This window comes from Ascaphus truei, chromosome 4 (assembly GCF_040206685.1).
Source record: "Ascaphus truei isolate aAscTru1 chromosome 4, aAscTru1.hap1, whole genome shotgun sequence".
Classification (NCBI taxonomy): Eukaryota; Metazoa; Chordata; class Amphibia; order Anura; family Ascaphidae; genus Ascaphus; species Ascaphus truei.
This window is the reverse complement of record NC_134486.1, coordinates 238,310,288-238,332,166: the sequence shown is the minus strand read 5'-3', so window position 1 is coordinate 238,332,166 and position 21,879 is coordinate 238,310,288. Positions and strand designations below refer to the sequence as shown.

At 40.8% G+C, this 21,879-nt stretch overlaps 1 protein-coding gene across 2 annotated transcripts in view; it reads left to right on the top strand.

The window, feature by feature from the left end:
* Positions 1-9,313, top strand: part of CNST (consortin, connexin sorting protein) — a 117,727-nt gene extending 108,414 nt beyond the window's left edge. For both annotated transcript variants that reach the window (XM_075597071.1, XM_075597072.1), the window contains 2 exons: positions 5,448-5,583; positions 7,386-9,313. In XM_075597071.1, the coding sequence (XP_075453186.1) occupies positions 5,448-5,583; positions 7,386-7,591 (342 nt within the window). In that variant the 3' untranslated portion in view covers positions 7,592-9,313. The remainder of the gene's footprint in view (positions 1-5,447; positions 5,584-7,385) is intronic.
* The last annotated feature ends 12,566 nt before the right edge of the window (positions 9,314-21,879 follow it).

Below are 21,879 nucleotides of genomic sequence, written 5' to 3'. Positions count from 1 at the left end.
TTTCAACAGTTGCCAACTGTGTCTGTCTGGCTCACAAAGTACTCTTCCATTCACGGACTTGTACCTCCAGTTAGTTGAAAAATTATGATTTCTGCAAGTAGATAACATAGTTTATTCATGTTATGTTGAGGTTAATCATGTTGAGGTTAATCCTGTTGATGAAATTAAAACAGATTAAATGTATGACCTTTTCTAGTCCAATATAAATGATGCAAAAGGAGTAGCACTTCAAAATAGTGGTCAAGTAGTTAGTGTTTATTCATCCAACGTTTCAGTCCAACACAGCAGACATTTCTCAAAGTTACACATTGTTTTGTTCAGCATTGTTTATGTGAGGTGGACGTTCGAGAAGTAAGGCTGCGCTTATAGCGACGGCGACGCAACCGATGACTTCACCCGTCGTCGTCGCCTTTGCAAAAGTTATCAGGTTTGGAGACGTCGCTGGCTACAAGGGGAGGGGTCGGCAAGGAGGAAGGCAGAGGGGCTATGTGATTGGCTTATAGGCAGTCACATGGGGAGACCGTCTGCAAAATCAAAATTCTTGTGACTACAAGGATGTTGGTAGCGCTGTCGCTCAGTTGCCGTCGTGTCCACTATAAGCGCACGCGACGGCATCAATACAATTGTTTTGAAGCGATGTCACCGGCGCTATAAGCGCAGCCTAAGGCTATGACTGGAGAGGATGAATGATTAGGTGAAGCAATTTTTTTTGGAAGGGGGGGGGGGGTTTGGAGAAAATGTGAGGACACGAGCAAAGAAAATCATCCTGAGGTACAAAAACATATATTGGATATGTGGATTAGATAAGGTTACATATAAACCTAGCCATTCCAACACTGCCCCTGCAGAACCCCAGTCCAGCAGGTTTTATAGGTTAAATCGCCAATTTCCAAGGACCACAATTCTTAATTGAACAGAATAGTTGGTGTTCCCGATTTTGGAAACAGATGACTTCTAAGACCAACACTGGATTGTGGCTCTTCAAGACCTTGTGTTAATTAATGAATTAATAATACTGAGATAATAATGAAATAGCCTGACACAACCCCCCCCCCCCCCCCAAATGTCCCCCACACACACTATAACCCAAAATTCTCCCCACACAATACATCCAACCCCCCCACAATACCCCAACAATCCCCACCATACACACACAATACCCCCACTACACACACACACACACACACACACACAATAACCCCAGACACATACACTCCCCCGGCATTGCCACCGGCCAAGCTCCCTGCAGCCACTGAGCTTGGGCAGTTGTCCCGGTTCTCTGTCTTTCCCCCCCAGCTATGTTGCCGATCGATCCGTTCTCCTGTGATCGATCGGCGAAGATTCGGCTTGGGGGTTCACTAAATGGCTGTACGTGCAGCAGAAGAGGACCAAAGATGCAAAGTTCTATGGGGAAGATCATGTGACCAGGGCATTTTCACCCGCCGCCCACTTAACACACTATGCGATGTGATTGGGCAATTTTAACGGCTCCTCCCTGAGGAGGAGGGTATATGAAGTCGCACAATACACACTACCATCACTCCTCCCCCTTGAGAAAGCCGCACGAAATGTATGTCGGGGTCAGGTGACGTCATTCCGTTGACGATCACGCGCGCGTGTGGTAGGAGAGGCAGACAGATCTTGCTCTGGACACTTATTTCGGGCAAAGACACAGAACACACATTGTGACTGGGAAACAGGTCGTATGGTTTCACTTTCAGCCAGAATACAGCACAGAGTTTTACTTGGGCTCTGTATACCTATTCCCTGCACACTTCCCCTCCAACCCACAGCATTGGCATGCTACAACTGTCTGTATTGCTCTAGTCTAGGGCTTTATTGGCTATATGGGTGTGCATTTGATCTGTTATATTGTTATGTGAGTGACACTGTTAGTGCAATGTATACATCTCACTTACCTGCCTCCACCCAGCGCATGGGGATTTTAATCAATCAATTAGTACTTTAGTGTTTCGTCGGGTTTTAATATTGTTATAATATATTAAACATTTATTATTTTTCTTTGATTGTGCTCATGTATGACCATATAGCGGTCCACCCTATTTGTAGGGTTTGGCTATTCTAGCCTTCATATTGGCCATACTAATACCATTGGTGTGACCTACTTTGAGTGCAATTTTCAGGGGCTGTGGTGACCCTCATCACCATTTGGTGTGTTTGTGTGGGTACTATAAATATGAATAAACATTTCATTGTGCGGTGAAACATAATATATGCACAAAAATATATGTATTTGTATGTATATCTTTATATAGCGCCATGTATGTACATGGCACTTTACAGCAGTAATACACGTGACTTAATAATATAACACATGGTGGTAATAAGCGCTTCAGACATGAAAGTAACAATAGGAAAAGGGGTCCCTGCCCCGAAGAGCTTACAATCTAAGTGGTAAGTAGGGAGAATAAACCGAGACAGTAGGAGGGTGTTCTGGTAAATGCGTCTGCAAAGGGTCATGGTCGATGTATGAGATGTAAAGTATCGGACACGGAGCTACTCGTATGCTTCGTTAAAGAGGTGGGATTTAAGATGGGTCTTAAAGCCGCAGTCCAAGCTGCCATTTAAAAAATAAAGAACTAAAAAATCCCATTAATACGTGCATCAATACAAGTCACACAATAAATAATTAGATCGATCCGTTCTCCTGTGATCGGTCGGCGAAGATTCGGCTCGGGGGTTCACTAAATGGCTGCAGAGACGTATTGACTCCGTATCTGTGAATTTGTAACTAGTTGCTATAGAAACAAAAATGCTTGTTACATTATAATACATAAAAAATGTCAGAGTTGTTTTAAAAAAAAAAATGCTACAAGTATTTTCTCATAGTACAGAACTGATTTATTAAAAAAAAAAACATGTAGGATATTGCTTGAACTGCAGCTTTAAAAGTGGATAGAGAGGGTGCTAGTTGGATATATATATATATATATATATATATTATACACATTCAGGTGCCCGTGGTAGATCAATTTTCAAGCGTGCTGATACACTTGTCCAAGTAGTTGGATTACCTTGACACTCTTCTTATCTTGGCAACCTGTTGATCAATCATCAAGATAAGGTTAAAATATTAGTCATCTTTGTTACAATATTTATTTATTTTAAATCAATCGAGCATGGCTTGAGGGCAGAAGTGCAACAAGCCATCAAGTATCAAACGTCATGCCCCGAGGTCACCAGCGTATTCCAGAATCAACAGAGCACGTCCAAGCATAATATTTAATATTCGTTAACGAAGGACTGGCGGCTTAAAGCTGATATTTTGGGATACTGTCTGTTACGCAAATCTCTGCTGATTAAAACTCGATTCTCTCCCAGTGAGGTCAGTGCTTGGAAGCGAAAGCCTCTTCGTGTGTTTTGTAATGCGTATGGCAGCGTTTGTCTTTATCACCATTTGTCACACGTGCAGTGAGTACAATAATTAATAAATATTGGCTTTTATAATGCAAAGAGGAATGTATACAGCAACTTCACAACTGTTCTTGTTTAAGGAAGAGGAACCAGGAACTACAGTAGTTCATGTTTTTCAGATACAGAAAGAGTATTGTTTCTATTATGTAGTGTCTGGCATATTATTATTATTCTGATTTATTTATAACGTGCCAACATATTCCATAGCGCTGTACAATAGGGTTGGAGGAAGCAGGAACAATAACATAACAAACATTAACATACATAGCAACAGTAGGTAAGGAGATTCCTGCCCCATGGAGCTTAGAATCAATCACTTTATATGAATGTTTTTATCCTGCAGTGTGCTCACCAGCCCAAGATAAAAACAATATTTCTACTATCCTACATTACAGTTTGCTCATTTAGATCACATCACACATTCTTTGAGACATACAATATAAATTCTGGGTGAAACAGCTGTCTGAGTAGGTTGACTGGCTAAGCACTTCTGTAACCCATGCTGTGCTGAAAAGTGGTGTAATGCTGTAGGCATAAGCTTATAGGGGCCCATGTCAAAAGGGATAAGAAGAAAAACGTGACAGTGTGCTCATTTGCATATCATTTCCCAGAATCCCTGACTTCAGTGGAAGCGCTGTATGCGAAGAGATAATGAGGAAAAGCAGGGTTGCAGACCTGCCAGAGTCGTGAATGTGCTCACAAGTGATATTGTATTTGCTGTGCAATTCAAGTAAAACTCCTCCTGCTAGAGAACATGGTGTTTGTAACTTCAAAACACGGGCCTCATCTCTGTAAGGCCATTTAATATAGCTTTATCCCCCATTAATTTAACGGTCATTGTAATACTGTACTCACTAGAGCAAGTAATTTAACGTGACGTTAACATAACTTTACAAGCCTAGCATTATAAGCAATGGACGTTGGGGAAAATAGTATGCAAGTTATAAGCAAATTAGCCACTAGCATAAGAATGCCCTGCTCTTGACGCTCCGCTACCATTAATGTGCAAAAATAACGTTACGTTATTTATCTAAACCTGGCATTACTCTCATCCAATAGGAGGAAAACGATAGGCAAAAACTGGCTTAGGTGTGACAAAGAACGTGTCTTTATTTCCCCCTCATCACCTCCAAAAGCACTATTCAAGTGTCTGGCTGAGTGGAACACCACGACTTCAATATTGTCACATTATTTGACAATAGCATAGCATTATGCTGAAATAATATGACGTCAACCATATCCTAATAAAGTCTAGGATGGACTTTTTGTGCATTCCAATGTACAATTCCATGAGATAGTAAGGAAGTCTGTCCCTTATTGGTTGGGGGGATTACAGGTCCCCATTGTTTTTGTAGGGAACAGATGTGTTGCAGCTCTAAGTAAGGAAAAATACATGTATATTTTTATGTGTACAATAAGTAATTCAGCAGAAATAGCGCAGAGCCAACTCCATGTGAATACCTCAGCCCCATTTCAAATATTTTGATATACCCTATAAAACAAATACAGCTCAACCCCGTTATAATGAGATCCGTTACAACGCGAATCCGCTTATAACGCAATGCAAGCGTGGCTCCCAATTTTCATATTTATGAATACTTGACAACACGATTATTGGTATCTTAAATACTTTATTGTACAATGCATGCAATTGTACATTATTTCTAACGCGATCCGCCTATTGAGCGATGTGATTCTTTGGACCCCAAGCACAGCGTTATAAGGGGGTTGAAGTGTATATATGTTTTAGGTTGCTATAAAAATAGAAATAAAATTGTCACAGGGGGAGTTGACACTGGGGTTCAAACCAGGCAGTGACATTACCCCTAAGCTACTCCTCCAGCCTAAGTATTTTAAGACTCTATAAAGAAAAGTGCAGTGATTGTGGAGTGTTTTACTTTAGTGAAGCATCATTCCACTGGACCACAAATGTGGTTGAGTAAATATGCCTTTTTTATTTATTTATTTTCAGAATATGATTTTAACGACTTATCTAATCAAATCTTTTACAGGTCAATCCGGCTGCTGGTCTGGTATCAATATTGAAGAGACGTAATGGAGGTGAGGGGGAGAAGTTTGCCCAGCCGCCACAGAAACAGGCGAAGAGGAAAGTGAGGTTCCAAGAAATGGAAGATGTTCTTGACCAAGGTCAGTACACAACTGGTGCGTTGTGTTAAGCCGACTTGCAGCTATTGATCAATAACAAAAACATCAGCTACACACTAATACAGGGGGTGGGCAACTCCAGTCCTCAAGGGCCACCAACAGGTCCGGTTTTAAGGATATCCCTGCTTCAGCACAGGTGGGTCATTCAATGACTGAGCCACTGATTGAGCTACCTGTGCAGAGGCAGAGATATCCTTAAAACCTGACCTGTTGTGGCCCTGGAGAATTGGAGTTGGCCACTCCTGCCCCAATACATACACAAATAATAAAAGCAAAGGATAATGTTAAAACGCATTAAAAAAAAGGGGGGGGGGGATTGCATTTGTGAAAGAATACCAAACCGTATATGTAAATTAATGACATATATTTTTATTTAAGGCAGCATGAGATTTAAAAACAAATCATCTGTCACAACATATATAGTGAATTAGTGGCACAATATGGATTTTTTTATTTTAAATGCTAAATATAAAGCAGAAAGTGTTATTTGGGTTAACCCAACCAAAAAAAAAACTGTTCAGAAGATGTATTTGCCATCTCAAAACTTTGCATATAACAATTCGCAAGAAGAGATCAGCTTTTCAATACTACATACCCAAGCTCATATATACAGCACAGTTATATCATGCTACTGCACAGATCATGCCTTTTGAATTTATGCAGTAGGTCAAGAGACAAATATTTGTAGTGTTCTCCGACATTTCTCGGTCACTGTTGCTACAAGACAATTTGCTGGTTGGTGACTGCCTACTTGGCCACACTGGTTGTCTTGTTTCTGTTTTATCCTACTAAACGAATTCACATTCTTAATAAGGAAAAGTTAAAAGCAGCTGCATATGGTCTGAGGGCGAGTCGAAAGGCCGCTCTCAATATTGAACATGTTGTACAACACACAGATACAGAGTATTTTATTTCTACACCATTCAAAATATCTCCTTAGTAGAGATAAATGTACAGTAGACCGAGTATATAAACTCTCGCCAGTCATGTCTGGTTGATTGCGTAAAGCACCACTCCATAGTCCAGTACAGTGTTATTTTTGTATTACAGTTCTTCTTTGGGGCAGGTATTGAGGATCTGCTGTTTTTAATTATCATTGAAGGCCTCAAAGTAGATGACGATTTTGAGGGCTTTGTCTTACTTTATACTTAAACCTGTCCCATCTCACAATACGGTGCTTCCAGTTCCAATAGAAATGTGTTCGGTAAAGTCCATTCTGTTTCTATAGTAGATTACACAGCTCTAAATGAATACTAATATTTTATATATTTTGCTTTATTAAGATCATTTATGTCAGTTGTCAGCCTTGTATGTCATGACAATGACATTTTGGGATGATGGAAATCAGGGATCGCAATTGGGAATGATGTTGAGGTGATAAGATTTTTAATTTCCTGTCCCATCTCTTTGCATCAGTGTAACAAAAAACAACTCTGCTTATGGGATATATGTATCAAAGTTTGTGCCTGTAGTTGCTGCAGTTTTCCCCTTTCAATGAAGTTCACACATGTCTGAGGTGGCATTAAACGTGTGACTAAGACATCAATGTCAGATGTAAGAAGTAAAACTTTTCCTGCATTTAGCACTAAAGAGAACGTGCCTGCCCCATTATCTTGGCATATCTTAGTACATATCTCTGTACAGTGTGCTAACATAAAGATTATGAAAGACATGTTAACTGGTGCTCAAATGCAGTCTGTTTTGTTCTTTGTCTTGCGATGTTAGAAGAGGTCATCTTACAAAGAAAGAGTATCTAACCTTCAATTCTTTTTTTTTTGTTGCAGAAGAAATTGGTGGCGGTTCCTGCATTTTGCTGATAGTACTGTGCATACTGACCGTTTTCCTTAGCGTTGGAGGGACTGCGTTGTACTGCGCTTTCGCTGATGTGGAGTCCTCTGTGTGTAAAGACTTTGCTTCAAATGTGGACTTCTACTACACTCAGCTGTTGCAAGGCATAGAGGAGCTGAAACACTGGCTATTTGTCACATAGCTGACAGAAGGAAGGGTGGTTATTGACCACTCGCACATGGCTGGGACAGTGACCGCCTGTTCCCTTATTGCTGTAGCTGTGGTTTAAATGACACTTGTAGGTTGAAATAGAACCTAAAAATTAACATTTCAGTCCTGTTCCAAGACAAGCTAAGTGAAGAAAAATGTTCAATTAGATTGTTTTAAATGGACATAGACTACATGTTTTCAGTGGAAACGAAGAAAAAGTCCATGAATGGTACAACATCCCACAACCACGCAACTAACCACTGAAAAGGGCAGTCCACCTACTGCTTTTAAAGCTCAAAAGAGGCATTCTGCTTTTACGCAATAAATCTGTGTAGTCAAGCATTTTAATTTTTTTGTAAAGTCTTATCCCAACTGTCACTTTTTAGTTCTTTTTTTTTTTTTTTAGATTTGTTGTGTTTTTGTGTAATTTAAATTCGGTTTGCTAACAGTTTTAGTCACTGCAGTCTGACCACTGAGACAGTACCGTCAAAATAGAGTGTAAAACTGAAGGCTGTTTACAAGGCAGGTGGTGAGAGGATTTGCAGATCATTCTGTAGCTGTAGCGTATGTTGTTTGTAAATTTGAAAACCTGCTTTTTGTTTGCATTTTAAAAAAACACACAAAAAAACAAAAAACCCTGCTTTCAATACATTGCATTCAATTCATCTCTCAGGCTAAAGTCTGGAATATAAATTTTATTTCCTTTTTTTACTGTCTCCACACATTGAAAATATTGGAGCAGCACTTCTTGTGTGTTTCAGGCAAAAAAACGGCTGCAAAAGTGAAATGGTAATTTCCTTCCACAACTGTAACCTCTTGATTTGCATAGTCGTTGGAAAGTGTCTGTTTCTATTACTGTGTGCTCATTTGCGTATCATTACCCAGAATCCCTGACTGCAGTGGGAAGCACTGTATGATAAAGGGTAAAAGCAGGTTGGAGACCTGTTGATGTGCTCACAAGTGATATTTTTATTTGCTAAAACATAAATTGCCCCAGGGAGATGATAGACAGGTTTAATATTACTGTAGATTTTACATGGCGAACCTGTTGTTTTTAAGCCAGTGCAACTTCGCTGTCAATGGGGGAAATAGATCTTTCGCTACGTTTTTGTACTGGCTGGCTCAGTACATTTGCCTGTGTTTCACCATATTTATTTCCGTTTGATCAGTTAAAGGGAATTTGCATACACTTTGTGGTGTGTTTAACATGTGCGTTAAACATCTGTCATCTTTTTCATAGATATTTATACCTGCAGTGTCTTGTACTTTTGCGTTCAGATTTGTCTTTTAATCACATTAAGTTGTTTGTGAATTTTTTTTAACCGTTTCATCAAAAATGTCGTCTTTTGTCTGCACCAAAAAAAGAGAAAACTTCCATGTTTATAATCTTTATGAAGAGTTTTAACTGAAAAATATTTATTGAAAGAACTGCATTGCAACATCAATTTTGCTGTAAATAATATTTAAAAGTTGTTATGCGGTACATTTAAAAGAATCTATAAAAGTCCTTTTTAACAAAGAAAATTGAGGGTTTATTCACAAGGCGACGGTAGCTAAACCGAACAGTTTTACGGTTTCAAGCCATAGATAGGTCTTCCCACATGCTACAGTTAAATTGACAATTATTCGGCACTTTATGATTTGTTCATAAATACATTTTACTCTTTCAGTCCAGCAATTAAAGCTACAAATGCAGAGTTATTTGATTGCACAACTGTGTCTTTGTCCTTATTGCTTACAGTATATGAGCAACCCATATTGCATACCAGAATAGTATTGTGTTGTACTTCTAGTTTTATTCCACCTGGCTTGCTTTCAGTGTGAATCTTACTGTATGTGTAGGAGACGTATAGATGGAATTTGTGGACTCATTACTTCAGTTGCTCTATTTTAGAATCGCACCACTTTTATGTGACGCTGTCGAGTAGCTCCACAGCTGAATTTATCTTAGTAGAGGAATAATGTAATGATCCACCGCCAAAACTTGCTCATGAAAATTTTGTGTAACGCTGTGGTCGTCAAACCTGTCCCTAAAGACGCTAGCCCAGGGGGGGGGGGAAGCCAAATCCAGTCCTCAAGGGCCACCAACAGGCCAGGTTTTAAAGATATCCCTGATTCAGCACAAGTGGCCCTAGAGCAGGAATGCGTAAACTTTACTTAATTCACCCCCTTTTTCCTCTCCACTCCGGCCCGCTCCCCCCACCCCCCCCCCCTGCTTGGCTCCATCACAGGGTCATGTGGTGGCACGTTACCATGGTCGCTGGAACCAAGGTAAGTAAGAAGTTTCAGAGACCTCGCACGATCCCCGGCATTTCTTTTAAATGCATTCAGGGAAGCGTGGGGCCTTTGTAACCGCAGCGCCCCTCCCAGAAAATCTCACGCCCCCTTTACACACCCCTGTGGGATGTATTTTTGCCTGGGATTGGTGGTGATCAGCAGCTCCTAAAAGCACTCTGATAAAGCGCCCTGTGCGTGAAACGTGTCAGAGTGCTATTAGGATGTCTGTCCTTATGCCTTTTTAGCTAATAAATTCTTGAAATAACTTTTCGTGTCCTATTCTCCATTGGTGTGGCTGTGCTTCGGCTCCTACGTGGATACACTCCCTTGGTACAGTAGACCTCTTCCAGCAGGCAAGAGGTTGTCAACTACAGAATTTGTGATAGCCAATTTCTTGGCATTTTTATTCAATCCTCACTGATCCTAGACAAATGACAAGGTTTCCCAGAAGTGAGTGCTACAAGTCAAGAATACATTGCTTTTACAATAGCTCAGTTACGCGTGTTTCGTTTATACAACAGCATTTCATGGGGGGGGGGAGGGGGAGTTGTGCAGTTGAAGTTGATTTCAGCAACTGAAGGATTGGGGACATGCTGCATGTATTCATTTCAATTATGTATTTTTCTGCCAGTCTATAAGCCTGTGAAGATCTCATAGAATGATTTTATGTTGATTAAGTGGCAATAGCAAAAAGACAGGCCAGTAACCTGACAAAACACTTGAATAAATAAGAATAAAAATTCCCCACAGTGTTTGCAAACATAGCACAAATAAGGAGCCTATTCCTACAAACACATTTTATATTGATGTAAAGTTAAGAACAATACAGATCAAAGACCTGTATTTAATATTGTGTTCAGTATATTATACTATTACAACAAAAGACAAGAAACCAGTCAGTGCTGGTTTTGACTAAATGACTAAAATACTTATAAGTCTCTCTTCTTATAAGGAATAACTATATATAGTTAAATACTTATGTCTCCTTATAAGTAAGGGTCATTTAGTAAAATTCTTTGGCCAAAGTATCTTTAAGCCTGTAACCACGCCAATGTACACCCTTTTCTATAGGTCCTAACACTACCTGCAAACACTCATAACCTCTCTAATGGAGAAAGAACTGTCTTAATGGACTGGCCATTCACAGGTGCATTACAAGACCTGCTATTTAAAAGTGGGATGAGTGAGTTTAAAACCAGGGAGAGGTCACAAACCTCCAAGCAATTGTTTACCAATTGAAATTTACAAACGCACACAATCCAAACCCACCACGCCATATATATTTATGCCATAGGGAGTGCTACTGGGTTTGTGACCCAATGTATACAACAAAAGACAAAAAGACACTTTAATATAAAGTGTGAACGGCACTCCTCACCTTGGATTGCTTCAGAGTAGTCGGGAGCTGCTGATCACCACCAATCCCAGGCAAAAATACAGTCACTGCGCGTCAATGGAATCCACCACATTCAAACCTTTATTACATCACAAAAACACCTGCATGACACACAAACGTGGCGATGTTTCAGTGGCAAATTTGCCCAGCTGAAAACGGATGGACAAAGGGCCACTAGCACGAAATGTTGCCACCCTTGTCATGCAGATGTTTTAGTGATGCAAAAAAGGTCTGAACCAATTTTGAATTTACGCCTTGTTCTGTATTTTGAGTTGAGCAATAATAAATTGTGTATATATATAGTCAAATAACTTGTGCAACTTTAGTAAATCACTTCATAAGCGCAGATGAAAAATGGGAGCAATTTACTTCATGATATCCATAACACTGTCCTTGTCAAGGTATTGCTATAATCTTATGCATATTATCCCTCCGCCGTGACTGTTATTACTCCAGCAGAGCTCACATAAAAAGTACTTTTTTTTAACATATAAAAGGAATCCATTTACAGAACCTGATCTGGACCAAGATACCTGTAACTTTGAAGCTATGTTGAAAGGTGAGAAGTAAACCATACAAACATTGCGGAAGGGACATAGTACAGGGCCCGCAGGGGTGGTGGAGGTGACGTGCTCCCTGCCCCCGCATGTTCCCCCGGCCGCTCGTTCCCCGGCGCTCCCGGTCACCGCTGAGTGTGGCTAGGTGCAGGGTGAGGAGAAGCGCCAGGGGAGGTTTCCTACAGTGAGGAAGAGAAGCGGGCGAGTGAGGAGTATTGAAGATTGCCTGTGAGCCCCTGTGTGTGACGTAAGCCCACTGTGATGTCACAAACCCCGCCCCTCAGCCAATGGGAGAGCTTGCCAGCGAACCTTTCACTTTTATAGATATACATATGTATTTAACTGTATTTTTGTCATATTGGATGTAGCATTGGGCTTTACTGTCTTTTGTTGTATACATTTGGCCATGCTCAGTAGCTCTCCTTTTGACACACACACACACATATATATATATGTCTGTACATACTGTGCTATATGTATGCACACACAGCTGTCTCTCACACACTTATACTCCTTGTTTTTCCATCCCTATACACCAATAGGGACCACAAAGTATCCACACACACTTTTAGTTGTGCTACAAACTCTCATTTCCACACCCACCCACACTATTTATATCCACTCCCACTCCACACACACCTTGTGTACAGCACTGTATATACTGTGGGCTCTCCATTCATTTTTATTCACACTGATACACATACACACTCTTTCTTCACTTGCTTTCAAGAACCTTTTGACACCTCTAGCCATAAAACACATCCACACCGGGGGAAGGACCAGCACAGATAACATTCCAAGAAACACTGTTTTTAAGTTTACCTTTTGCTTCATTCATTGTAACATCGCCGGAAGAAGAGATAAGTGTATCTTGAAAGCTCGCACAAATAAAAGCATTTCGTTAGCCACAGAACGGTATCATCTATTTATTTTTTGATTATTGAAGCTCGGCTAACACGGTACTGATACCTCTACACATATATATATATATATATATATATATATATATATATATATATATATGGTCAAAATGTTTATATATATATATATATATATATATATATATATATATATATATATAAATTGTGGTAATTTTGGGGAGTTTCTGAGAGCTTGCTGGGATTCTGTGTGTTTATTAACTTTTTTTCCAGCTGGTCTCAGCTGTTTGGAGGTTAGTGGCTCCTCCCCCACAGGGTTTAAGCTTGCCCCTCCCCACTTTCTAAGTTGGCAGTTCTTTTTCATGTTACTGGGGTTGGACAGATCCAATGTGGTAATTCTCCCTCCAAATAGAAGTAAATGAGAATTTTAATCAGGTATTGTTAGGACCTGGTAATGCCTTGATGGGGCTTGCAGGCTTTGGCCAAATGGTTTAACTAAATGACCCCTTTTCAAGAGAATATATAAGTATTTCACTGTATTTTTGTCATATTGGATGTAGCATTGGGTTTTCTGTCTTTACAGTAGTTGTATACATTTGGCCACACTCGGTAGCACTCCTTTTGACACATTACATATCAAAAATAAATAGACGATACCGTTCTATGGCTAACGAAATGCTTTTATTTATATATATATATATATATATATATATATTGTGGTATGTTTGGGGGTTTCTTGCGCTTGCTGGGATTCTGTGTGTTTATTAGATCATAAAAGTAGCTTATATCTTATAACAAATGCAGCAAATATAGCAACTAACCTCTATCAAGTTTGTCCATCACCATCCAAAAAAACCATGCAGCGTTGATATTGAAAGTTTAGTGAGACTCCGCGTAGCGAAAGCCTTTTCTTTCATTGAAAGAAATTAATAGAATAAAAAATAAAAACAATATATCAAAATCACTTTTCTGCATTTTTAAAGGTAGATTACCCATCCCAAACGTTAAGGATTGTTTTTTTTTTATGGGTACACACACTATATTATAAATATTTGTTTAAAAAAAAAAGTATGGTGTTTATGGTACAGAAATGTATATGTTTTCTAGGCAACAATGTCTTTCCACACAACTTTGAAATCTCCATTTTATCGGGATACATTTTTCTAACTGGTAATAAAGCTCGGACTCAAGTAGAAATGTTGAAATTACATTCTGTTAAATTAAGTTATTGATATTTAGACTTTCCTTGATATATTAAACTTCAGTGACTGGGGCACGACGGCATCAGAGTACTGTCAGACGCAGTTCTGCGTCATGTGATCTTTCCATCTCGATCAGGCTCGCCAGTCCATCGGTGAGGCCAGCCCGGTCTGCCCCTACAACACTGTATGACGTACCTGGCATGCTATTACCCAGTGTTAACTATAGTTTTAAGTTTTTCCTAATAGGGGGGAAGTTTGCCTTTAACCTTTTGAATGCTGGAAACCATATATTTCAGATTCCATGGACTTCAGGATGCTATCTTAGCTGCACTTTGCCATCATGGCATAGCAATTAGACCATTGGACCCCTGGAGGGCCAGATCCCATGATGTATTGACTAAGTCTTGGGGAACCCAAAGGGTTAATGCAATATTTCTGTATAAGTTACATCAGCAATCTGGTGTGGCTGTGCTTGTTTTTCTGGGCCATCCTGTGCACAGGGAAGCTAATTATTTTAAAAGCCTACAGACCGATTTTACACTTGGCTAACAACTGTGGAGTGGTAGCCCAACACGTACAATTAAAATCCCAATTTAGAGGTGGCAAAAAAATAGGCCAAAAACACAGTTTGCATGGTTGTCATTGATATAATGACAGAGCAAAGAAGAGTCTATTCTTAATTTATTTAAATTAGCTAAACAAAGCCATGCACACGTTAAAATAGCACCTGTCTTGTTTTAGCATTACATTTAGAGTTTTTCTTAATTTTACACCCCTTCGTAGTACTCCATCTATAGGGACCAGGTGCTATTCAGACTACACTATAATAACCCAGCATTTGCAACACACATATTCCGTAGCCTTGGCTGTAATTGGCGGTCAGTCATTACCTATCAATACTTGCTTTTCTTCAGCATAGACCAAGATCCCGGAGAAGGGAAAGAATTCATGAGGCTAGATTAATGTATTTGGCATGCCTGCTTATAAAATACTCTAGGTTATTGCCCAACAACTCACATAATTATAGAAAATGTGGATCTTATTCAGACGGATCGAGAGCCAGAAATACAGAAAAGGAAAAATTTCAAAGCAGCAATTCGCTGTTTTTTTTGTTTTTTTTTAGATCATTACAATAAATCCAACATTTCGCTGCTCCTGAGCAAAGGGCTCTCACAATTTCAGGGGACCAGGCATGAGTTACAGGGACCCGCCTTGTTGAGGTAAGGGTAAACAAAAATCTTTCAAGGGGAACTGCTGCTTTACAAGTGTGTGCTGATTCAATTAAGCTTAAACGTTACACAGGCTATTATCACGCACACGTGTAGGATTGGGGATGATATTTAAATTACACCTTGCCAATGTGTAACGCTTGCGCTGCCCACGAGCAAGACAGGTGGGGAAGTATTGAACCACGCACCCACAGCAGCGGAAGCGTTGATTGTCAACGTAGCCGGGTCTGGATTTGGAGAGAGTGGGTTAGTCCAGATACTTACCGAGGTCTTGGGATGGAGAGATCAGAATGGTCAAAGTTCGTGTAGCCATGGTCTGGGGTTGGAGAGCTCAGCATAGTCGAGGGTAAGCCGGGGTCAATATCCACAGGAGTTTCCAAGAACAAGCCGGGTCGGTACATGTAGGGTTAAGCTGCAGAGAGAAAGCACAAGACAAGGCGCAAGGCGCAACAGGCGTGGAAGCACAAGGCTACAACTAGTTATGCTCAGCAATGACTGAGCATGAGCAGAGTACAGTATATATGTGTAGCAGGAACCAATAGAACAGGAGGCAGAGCGGAGGCGTGGCCCCAGCAGGAGCCACGATAGGCTGCAGGAGACAAGTGGCTTAATGGTAGCTTGCTACGCAGCTGGGGAGCGGTGACGACGTCACGTGTGTGCGCCGCGTCCGAGGGGGCGGAGCTAAGCTCCGTGGCACATTAGAAGAGCTGCGCATGCGCGCGCGCTCTGTAAGCAGAGGACGTGTTCCCCGATTCCTTACACAATGGTACTAGTCTAAGACATTATTATATTGTAAGACCATCTGCTATTTACTCTTGCACTCAACTCTAAATCACAGTCTAATCGCTGAAATAGCAATGGTGCAGCGCTAACACTTTTACGTCACTATTTATGCAGTTCCATCTAAACTCTAAATCAGCTCCTTAGGCTGCGGTCCCAGTGTACGCGTGCCCGGCGGGGGGCGGCGCGTGCGCTGCACTTGCACACGCGGTCCTGGGAGGGAAAGGTTGCGATGGGGGGGGCAAGGTGGGGGGGTTTGCGGGGGTGTGGCAATGACCTCACACGGCTGGTTCGTCCTCATTGGCTGAACCGCCGGCGGGGGCGTGGCCACGGCTCCGTCGCAAGTTCCACACAATTTTTTTGTGTGTGTGGAATCTTGCAGTACAGTGCGGCTGCTGAATGTGCGCCGACGCATGTACTCGGCCCTGAGTGACTGGGGGGCCGGTGCTTGTGCGCACGCGTGCGCTGTGGCAGTCACTGGGACCGCAGCCTTAGGTTTGCCATGTAAGATATCCTTTGAGGTCTTTTCTTGAACATACAGTAGGTTTAGTGGTTCCACATTATTTTTCTCATTGGGGAGCTGGAGATTAAACAGACGATACCGTATATCTGTCCACAAAACAGGGTGGCAGTTTTTATAAGATAAATACCTATTTCTTTAAAATGTCATTGGAAATCAAAATTTGAAACAAACATCCATACTCAGTCCTCAACAAATGCGGTCGCCCTGGGCGACTGCATTTTAGCCGCTGGTGGGGTGCTGTTGTGGGGTGCTGCGATGGCGTGTTGCAGCTTCTACGGGCATTTTCCTCCAACTGCATTGGAAATGGCGGCACGGCATCAAATGTCACCATGTTGCCATGCCAATATGCCGCTTGTGACGTCATGCGGCTTCAAGGAGATGAGGAGGCAGCCTCGGGGAAGACACTTGGTAGCGCAAAGGGGTGCTGGGGAGCACGAGACACTTAGAGTGCGAAGGTCGGGAGCTGAAGTGACTGGAGCCCAGGGCCGCGCACATGTGCAGGACACCAGAAGTAGGTGCCCTGCAAGCAAGCAATGATCAGCCGCCTGGACGAGCTGCAAGGGTGGGCCCCTTCCCTCCCAATGAACACATACAATCACCCACAGTCAGTCACCCACCGTCAGTCAGTCACCCACCCAGTTAGTCACCCACACACCCAGTCAGTCACCCACACACAGTCAGTCACTCACCCAGTCAGTCACCCACCCACCCAGTCAGTCAGTCACCCAGTCAGTCAGTCACCCAGTCACCCACCCAGTCAGTCAGTCACCCATTCAGTCACCCAGTCAGTCACCCTGTCACCCACCCAACAAATCCCAACAATATAAACCGTATATAAAAAGTATGAAACAGGAAAATTAATTATATACAATCCCATGTTATAATCATGTTCCACACAGGAAAAAAACCATAGTTGATATAATAAATAGACTTAAATGCATAGAAAACATTCAAGTATAAAATATGGAATGACCAAAAATAAATAAAGAATATATTAGTATAAAGCACTTCATACATGTCAATACTGATCAAATATGTACAGTTCAAGAAATAATAAGGGGAAAAGGCAGAAGGAAAAATTATAATATACTATAGATACAGATATTACTAAATTGATCAATATATGAATCATACTGGATAATTCAATAGTCTGATGGTATATTATATTATTAATCTGATTAAAAGATTCTCTATTATAAAGAGAGGAGATTTGCGGATGTAAATACAGTATCTGTATATGTTTAAATGTACTTTATTGCAGAAAAGGACCTAAGTCCCAATCAGTATTGAGACCATTGGGTACTCTGGTATTAAGAGTAAAAATCCAGTATAATTCACGCTGATTGGGCAATTTTATCCTATCGCCTCCTCTGACTGGATTAGGAACATGCTCTATTCCCACAAAGGAACAAGTATCAACATTTCCTTGTCTACATTGTGTGAAATGTTGTGAGACCGGGTGTGTGAGGTCCCCTTTCCAAAATACGAATTTTTAATGCACGTGTAGTGCGACCTACAATACGACTTTTTGGCATATTCTCGGTTTTTTTTTCCATTCCAGATGAAATGCATACATTTTTTTTGGAGAGCATCAAGATCCTTCATAATAATAGAGGTAGGGAGAGTTCTACATAGATATAAGATTTGAGGTAATTATGTCATTTTAACTGCACAGATTCTTCCAGTACACAAGATAAGGATAGTTTGCATGATAGAGTCAGGCTACGGCCCCCAGTGCCTGCGCTGCAAGCGCGCCTGCAGCCGAATTCCCCAGTCTGCAGAGCGCTGCAGGGGGAAAGATAGGGAGGTGTGACGGGACACGGCCGTGACGCCACCCGGCAGGTTCGCCCTCATTGGCTGAACCGCCGGGGGGTGTGGCCTAGCACTCCGTCGCTAGTTCCCCTCACAATTTTCTTGCAGGCTCGCAGCGGGCCCGGCACCATTGCAGGGCGGCTCTTGTCCCTGCAGCGTCCACCACAGCAGGCGCTGCAGTAGCCAGCGGGGACCTGGCCTAAGATTTAGTGACTTTAGTGGGTTATACTATTATCTTGCCACTTGAAAGTTATCGTTGACCGATCTTAATTTGACTGTTTCTGGTGGCAGTGAAATATTTAATGCTTTAGATTAACTACTACAACTTACTACTAAGCCTTATAGTTTCACATTTTTCAAGGGAGTTAGCATAGGTTTGGTAATTGACATTAGAATTCTCATCAGCGAAAAGGTGTAGTTTATATTCTTAATTATATATTTTAAAACTGAAATATTTGGATCATTCCATATGGTGATTTCTAGAACTTCTATGGAAAGAGCGAAGAGAAGTGGAGAAAGGGGACAGCCTTGTCTCTTACCGTTTTTAATAAATAATAGGTTTGAGGTGTACGTAGGACTTCTTATGAATGCTGAAGGGGAGCTATAAAGTGACTTAACAAGAGTTTTGAAACTACATTTGAATCCAAATGTCTCTAAGGTTTTTGTCAGATAATTCCAATCAACCCTATCAAATGTTTTCTTAAGATCGAGCATGAATAGCCTCATTGGGGTGTTGGTTTGATTTGCCAAGTGGACTAAATTAACCGTGTGTCTATTTGGGATGAAGCCCGATTGGTCAGGATGAATTCTTTTGACATTTTGAAAGCTAGGTAATTGTGAAATGATTACCTCAGCTAATGGGTGCAAAGTACCCGATTACTAGCGTCTAATTCAAATGTTACCAAGACGTAATGTCAATTAAAATATTATTTTTCCATTGTCTGGTAATAATGATCACTTTTGGGATTTTCTCAAAATTGCTCGGTACCTCACCCGATCTCTGGTTCCTGATTTTACTCTGGCACACCTAGATGAGCTATATTTCAATAGGCTGATTATTCTAATGTTTTAAAAATCCATGAGCTTGCAAGGGCCTAATGGTCCCTATTAAAGGTGAGCCTCTCCCCCCCCCCCAAAAAAAAAAAACATTGCACCCCTGGGTACGCACTTAGAGTATTTTTCACTGCATGTAATAAGGTTTGCAAAAAGACACTTTCAGTACAAGGAAAATCTGCAGAAAGACCAACACTAACCTGTACACACAGCTGAACTGAAGAGAAGAATGTTTCATTCTGGAAAACGGATCAAAAATATTCTCCATCCTTAGCGTTTTATTTTTTTTTGTTTTGTCAAAAAAAAATAATTACACTTTGTAGTGAAGCAGGGGGTCTCTGGAGCTGAACCCCATTAATTTCAGTTCTGGAGACACCTCCGTAGGGGGTGCCTGTAGCCACTCTGGCTCGCTAGGTGGGATCCCGTAATGGCAACTTGCCACAGCTCATGCACCGAGGGCCAATAGAAAGCCGTGACATCATCCGGTGAGGCTTCCTATTGGCCCATGTGACAGGTGAGATTTAAAAAGCAGAGAGCTACCGGCACGCTCTTTGGAAGGAAGTATCTCTGGAAGCAGAGGAGTCCCCAGAGCTGAAATTAGTGGGATTCAGCCCCAGGGAGACCCCCTGCTACAAACCTCTATAAGAAAAACAATGGCTTGGATTGCTCTTTTAAAACTTAAAAAAATGAAAGCAACAGTTCATCCACCAAAATGTTTAACCAAGTAGAAAATATTTTTAGCTAAAAAGTGCTCACCCTTCATGTCACCTCCGTGCCGTTTTTGTGAAGCTATTTTGTTATTAAGCATTAACGGGGAAAAGCAAAGACCCTAAGGCATTTATACTGTAGCACCAATATTACAGTGGCAAAAGGTTTTTTTTTTTTTTAAAAAAATTATGACAATGACAAAAGTTATCAGAGGGTAGCAATCTTTCAATGTCCGATTATCTACATTGAAGATACATTTTTAAAAACATTTAATAACATCCAGCAATACACCAGCATTAAAAAATGAATAAGTCTCACATATCCTGACAGCCGCCAGATGCGCAATAGCGGCAGCCTGGAATTGCCAATCACCCCCTTCCAAACAGAGGGTCATAAACATGATAGGGGAAGTAATGCTGATGGAGAGACTCTCAGCCTTCCTCAGACACACTACCAAAAAGTTTCATAAGACCTGGGAACCATGGCTAGAAGCCCAAACTTAGGAGAGTGTCAGGATAACAAGGAGAGGAACTAGATACAGAAAAAGGAAAGGAGAAGGAACATCCCCTCTCAACCCCCCGCCCCCCTAAATGTTTTTTCTTTGTTATTTCTTATCGGTTATTTAAAAGTATAAAAACAATGTCAAAGAGTCATTTTGGGCTGGGGAAGCCCAAGGGGACTACTTTAGTCAAGTGCTATGAATATTGTCATGTTATAAAATATTGTCATGTAATAAAATATTGTCATGTAATAACCTTGTTGGATAAGGAAGAAAAAAAAAACTCAATAAAAATATTTGTACGAAAAAAATGAATAAGTCATGTTTTAATATATTTCTAATGGAGAATGAGAAACTAGGCTTTTCATTTGTTGTGTTTATTTGTTATTTGTTCTGCGCATTCTACATCATTCCGAAGTTTTTACTTTATTGCAAACATCCCCAAATATCATTTGTAATGCATGATCACATTGTGTGCTCTCTCAGGAATTCATCTGTCCAACAATGCTGGATTTCTTTGTATCTATTGATAAATGCTTCTTGTAGTTGCATTTAGTTGTCAAATTAGGTCTGCATTTCCATTCTGACACAGATCTTGCTGTACTGTTTTTAACACTAATAAAATAAAGATGACTTTGTGTCTCTCTTGTGTCTGACAAACAAGAGAAGTGTAGGAACTTGTGCACTCACAATTCCCTTAGCATCGTGAAGGGAAAATGTTACTTTTTGACAGTTTTAATTGCATTGAATCACAGATGGCATAAATGCTCCATTCATTTAACCCTCTCGGCACTTTCACAAATCTTACAAGTTCACTTTTTGCTCAGTCCCAACCTGCTACCTTCTCTTGTAGCTAGTGTTTGTAGGATCAAGTTCTGGGGAGAGTGACAAGGGGAGAGGGAGCGTAGGGGGACAAGCGTTGGGAGGAGGGGGGAGGGCGGAAAGGGTTGGAGTTCCCCAGAATTTCACCATCTAATTCTGGGTTTTCTTAGCCAAAAAAGCTTGACAACAACTGGTATTGGTAGTCAGAGGAGTCTAATGATTGATGATGCACAAGGAGGATAGCTATAACAAAAAAAAAGCAATCAAAAGAAACCTCATAACAGTGCACTCCTCATTTACTTTTTATTCTTTATCATAGTTGTATCAGATGATTATTTAACATATCGCAAAATGGCATTCTTTTCCCGCATATAAAAAACTCACACAATAAAAATCACTGGTACAGTGTCTAATAATATTCTTAAGAATCCTATCCAATGTTAATCCTGCTTAATAGCAAAAAGCAGGTAGTTTGTAATGGCATCAGGTGCAACTAGTAACAGTAGATATGTCTATAAATCTGACCATGTATATGGGCCTAAAC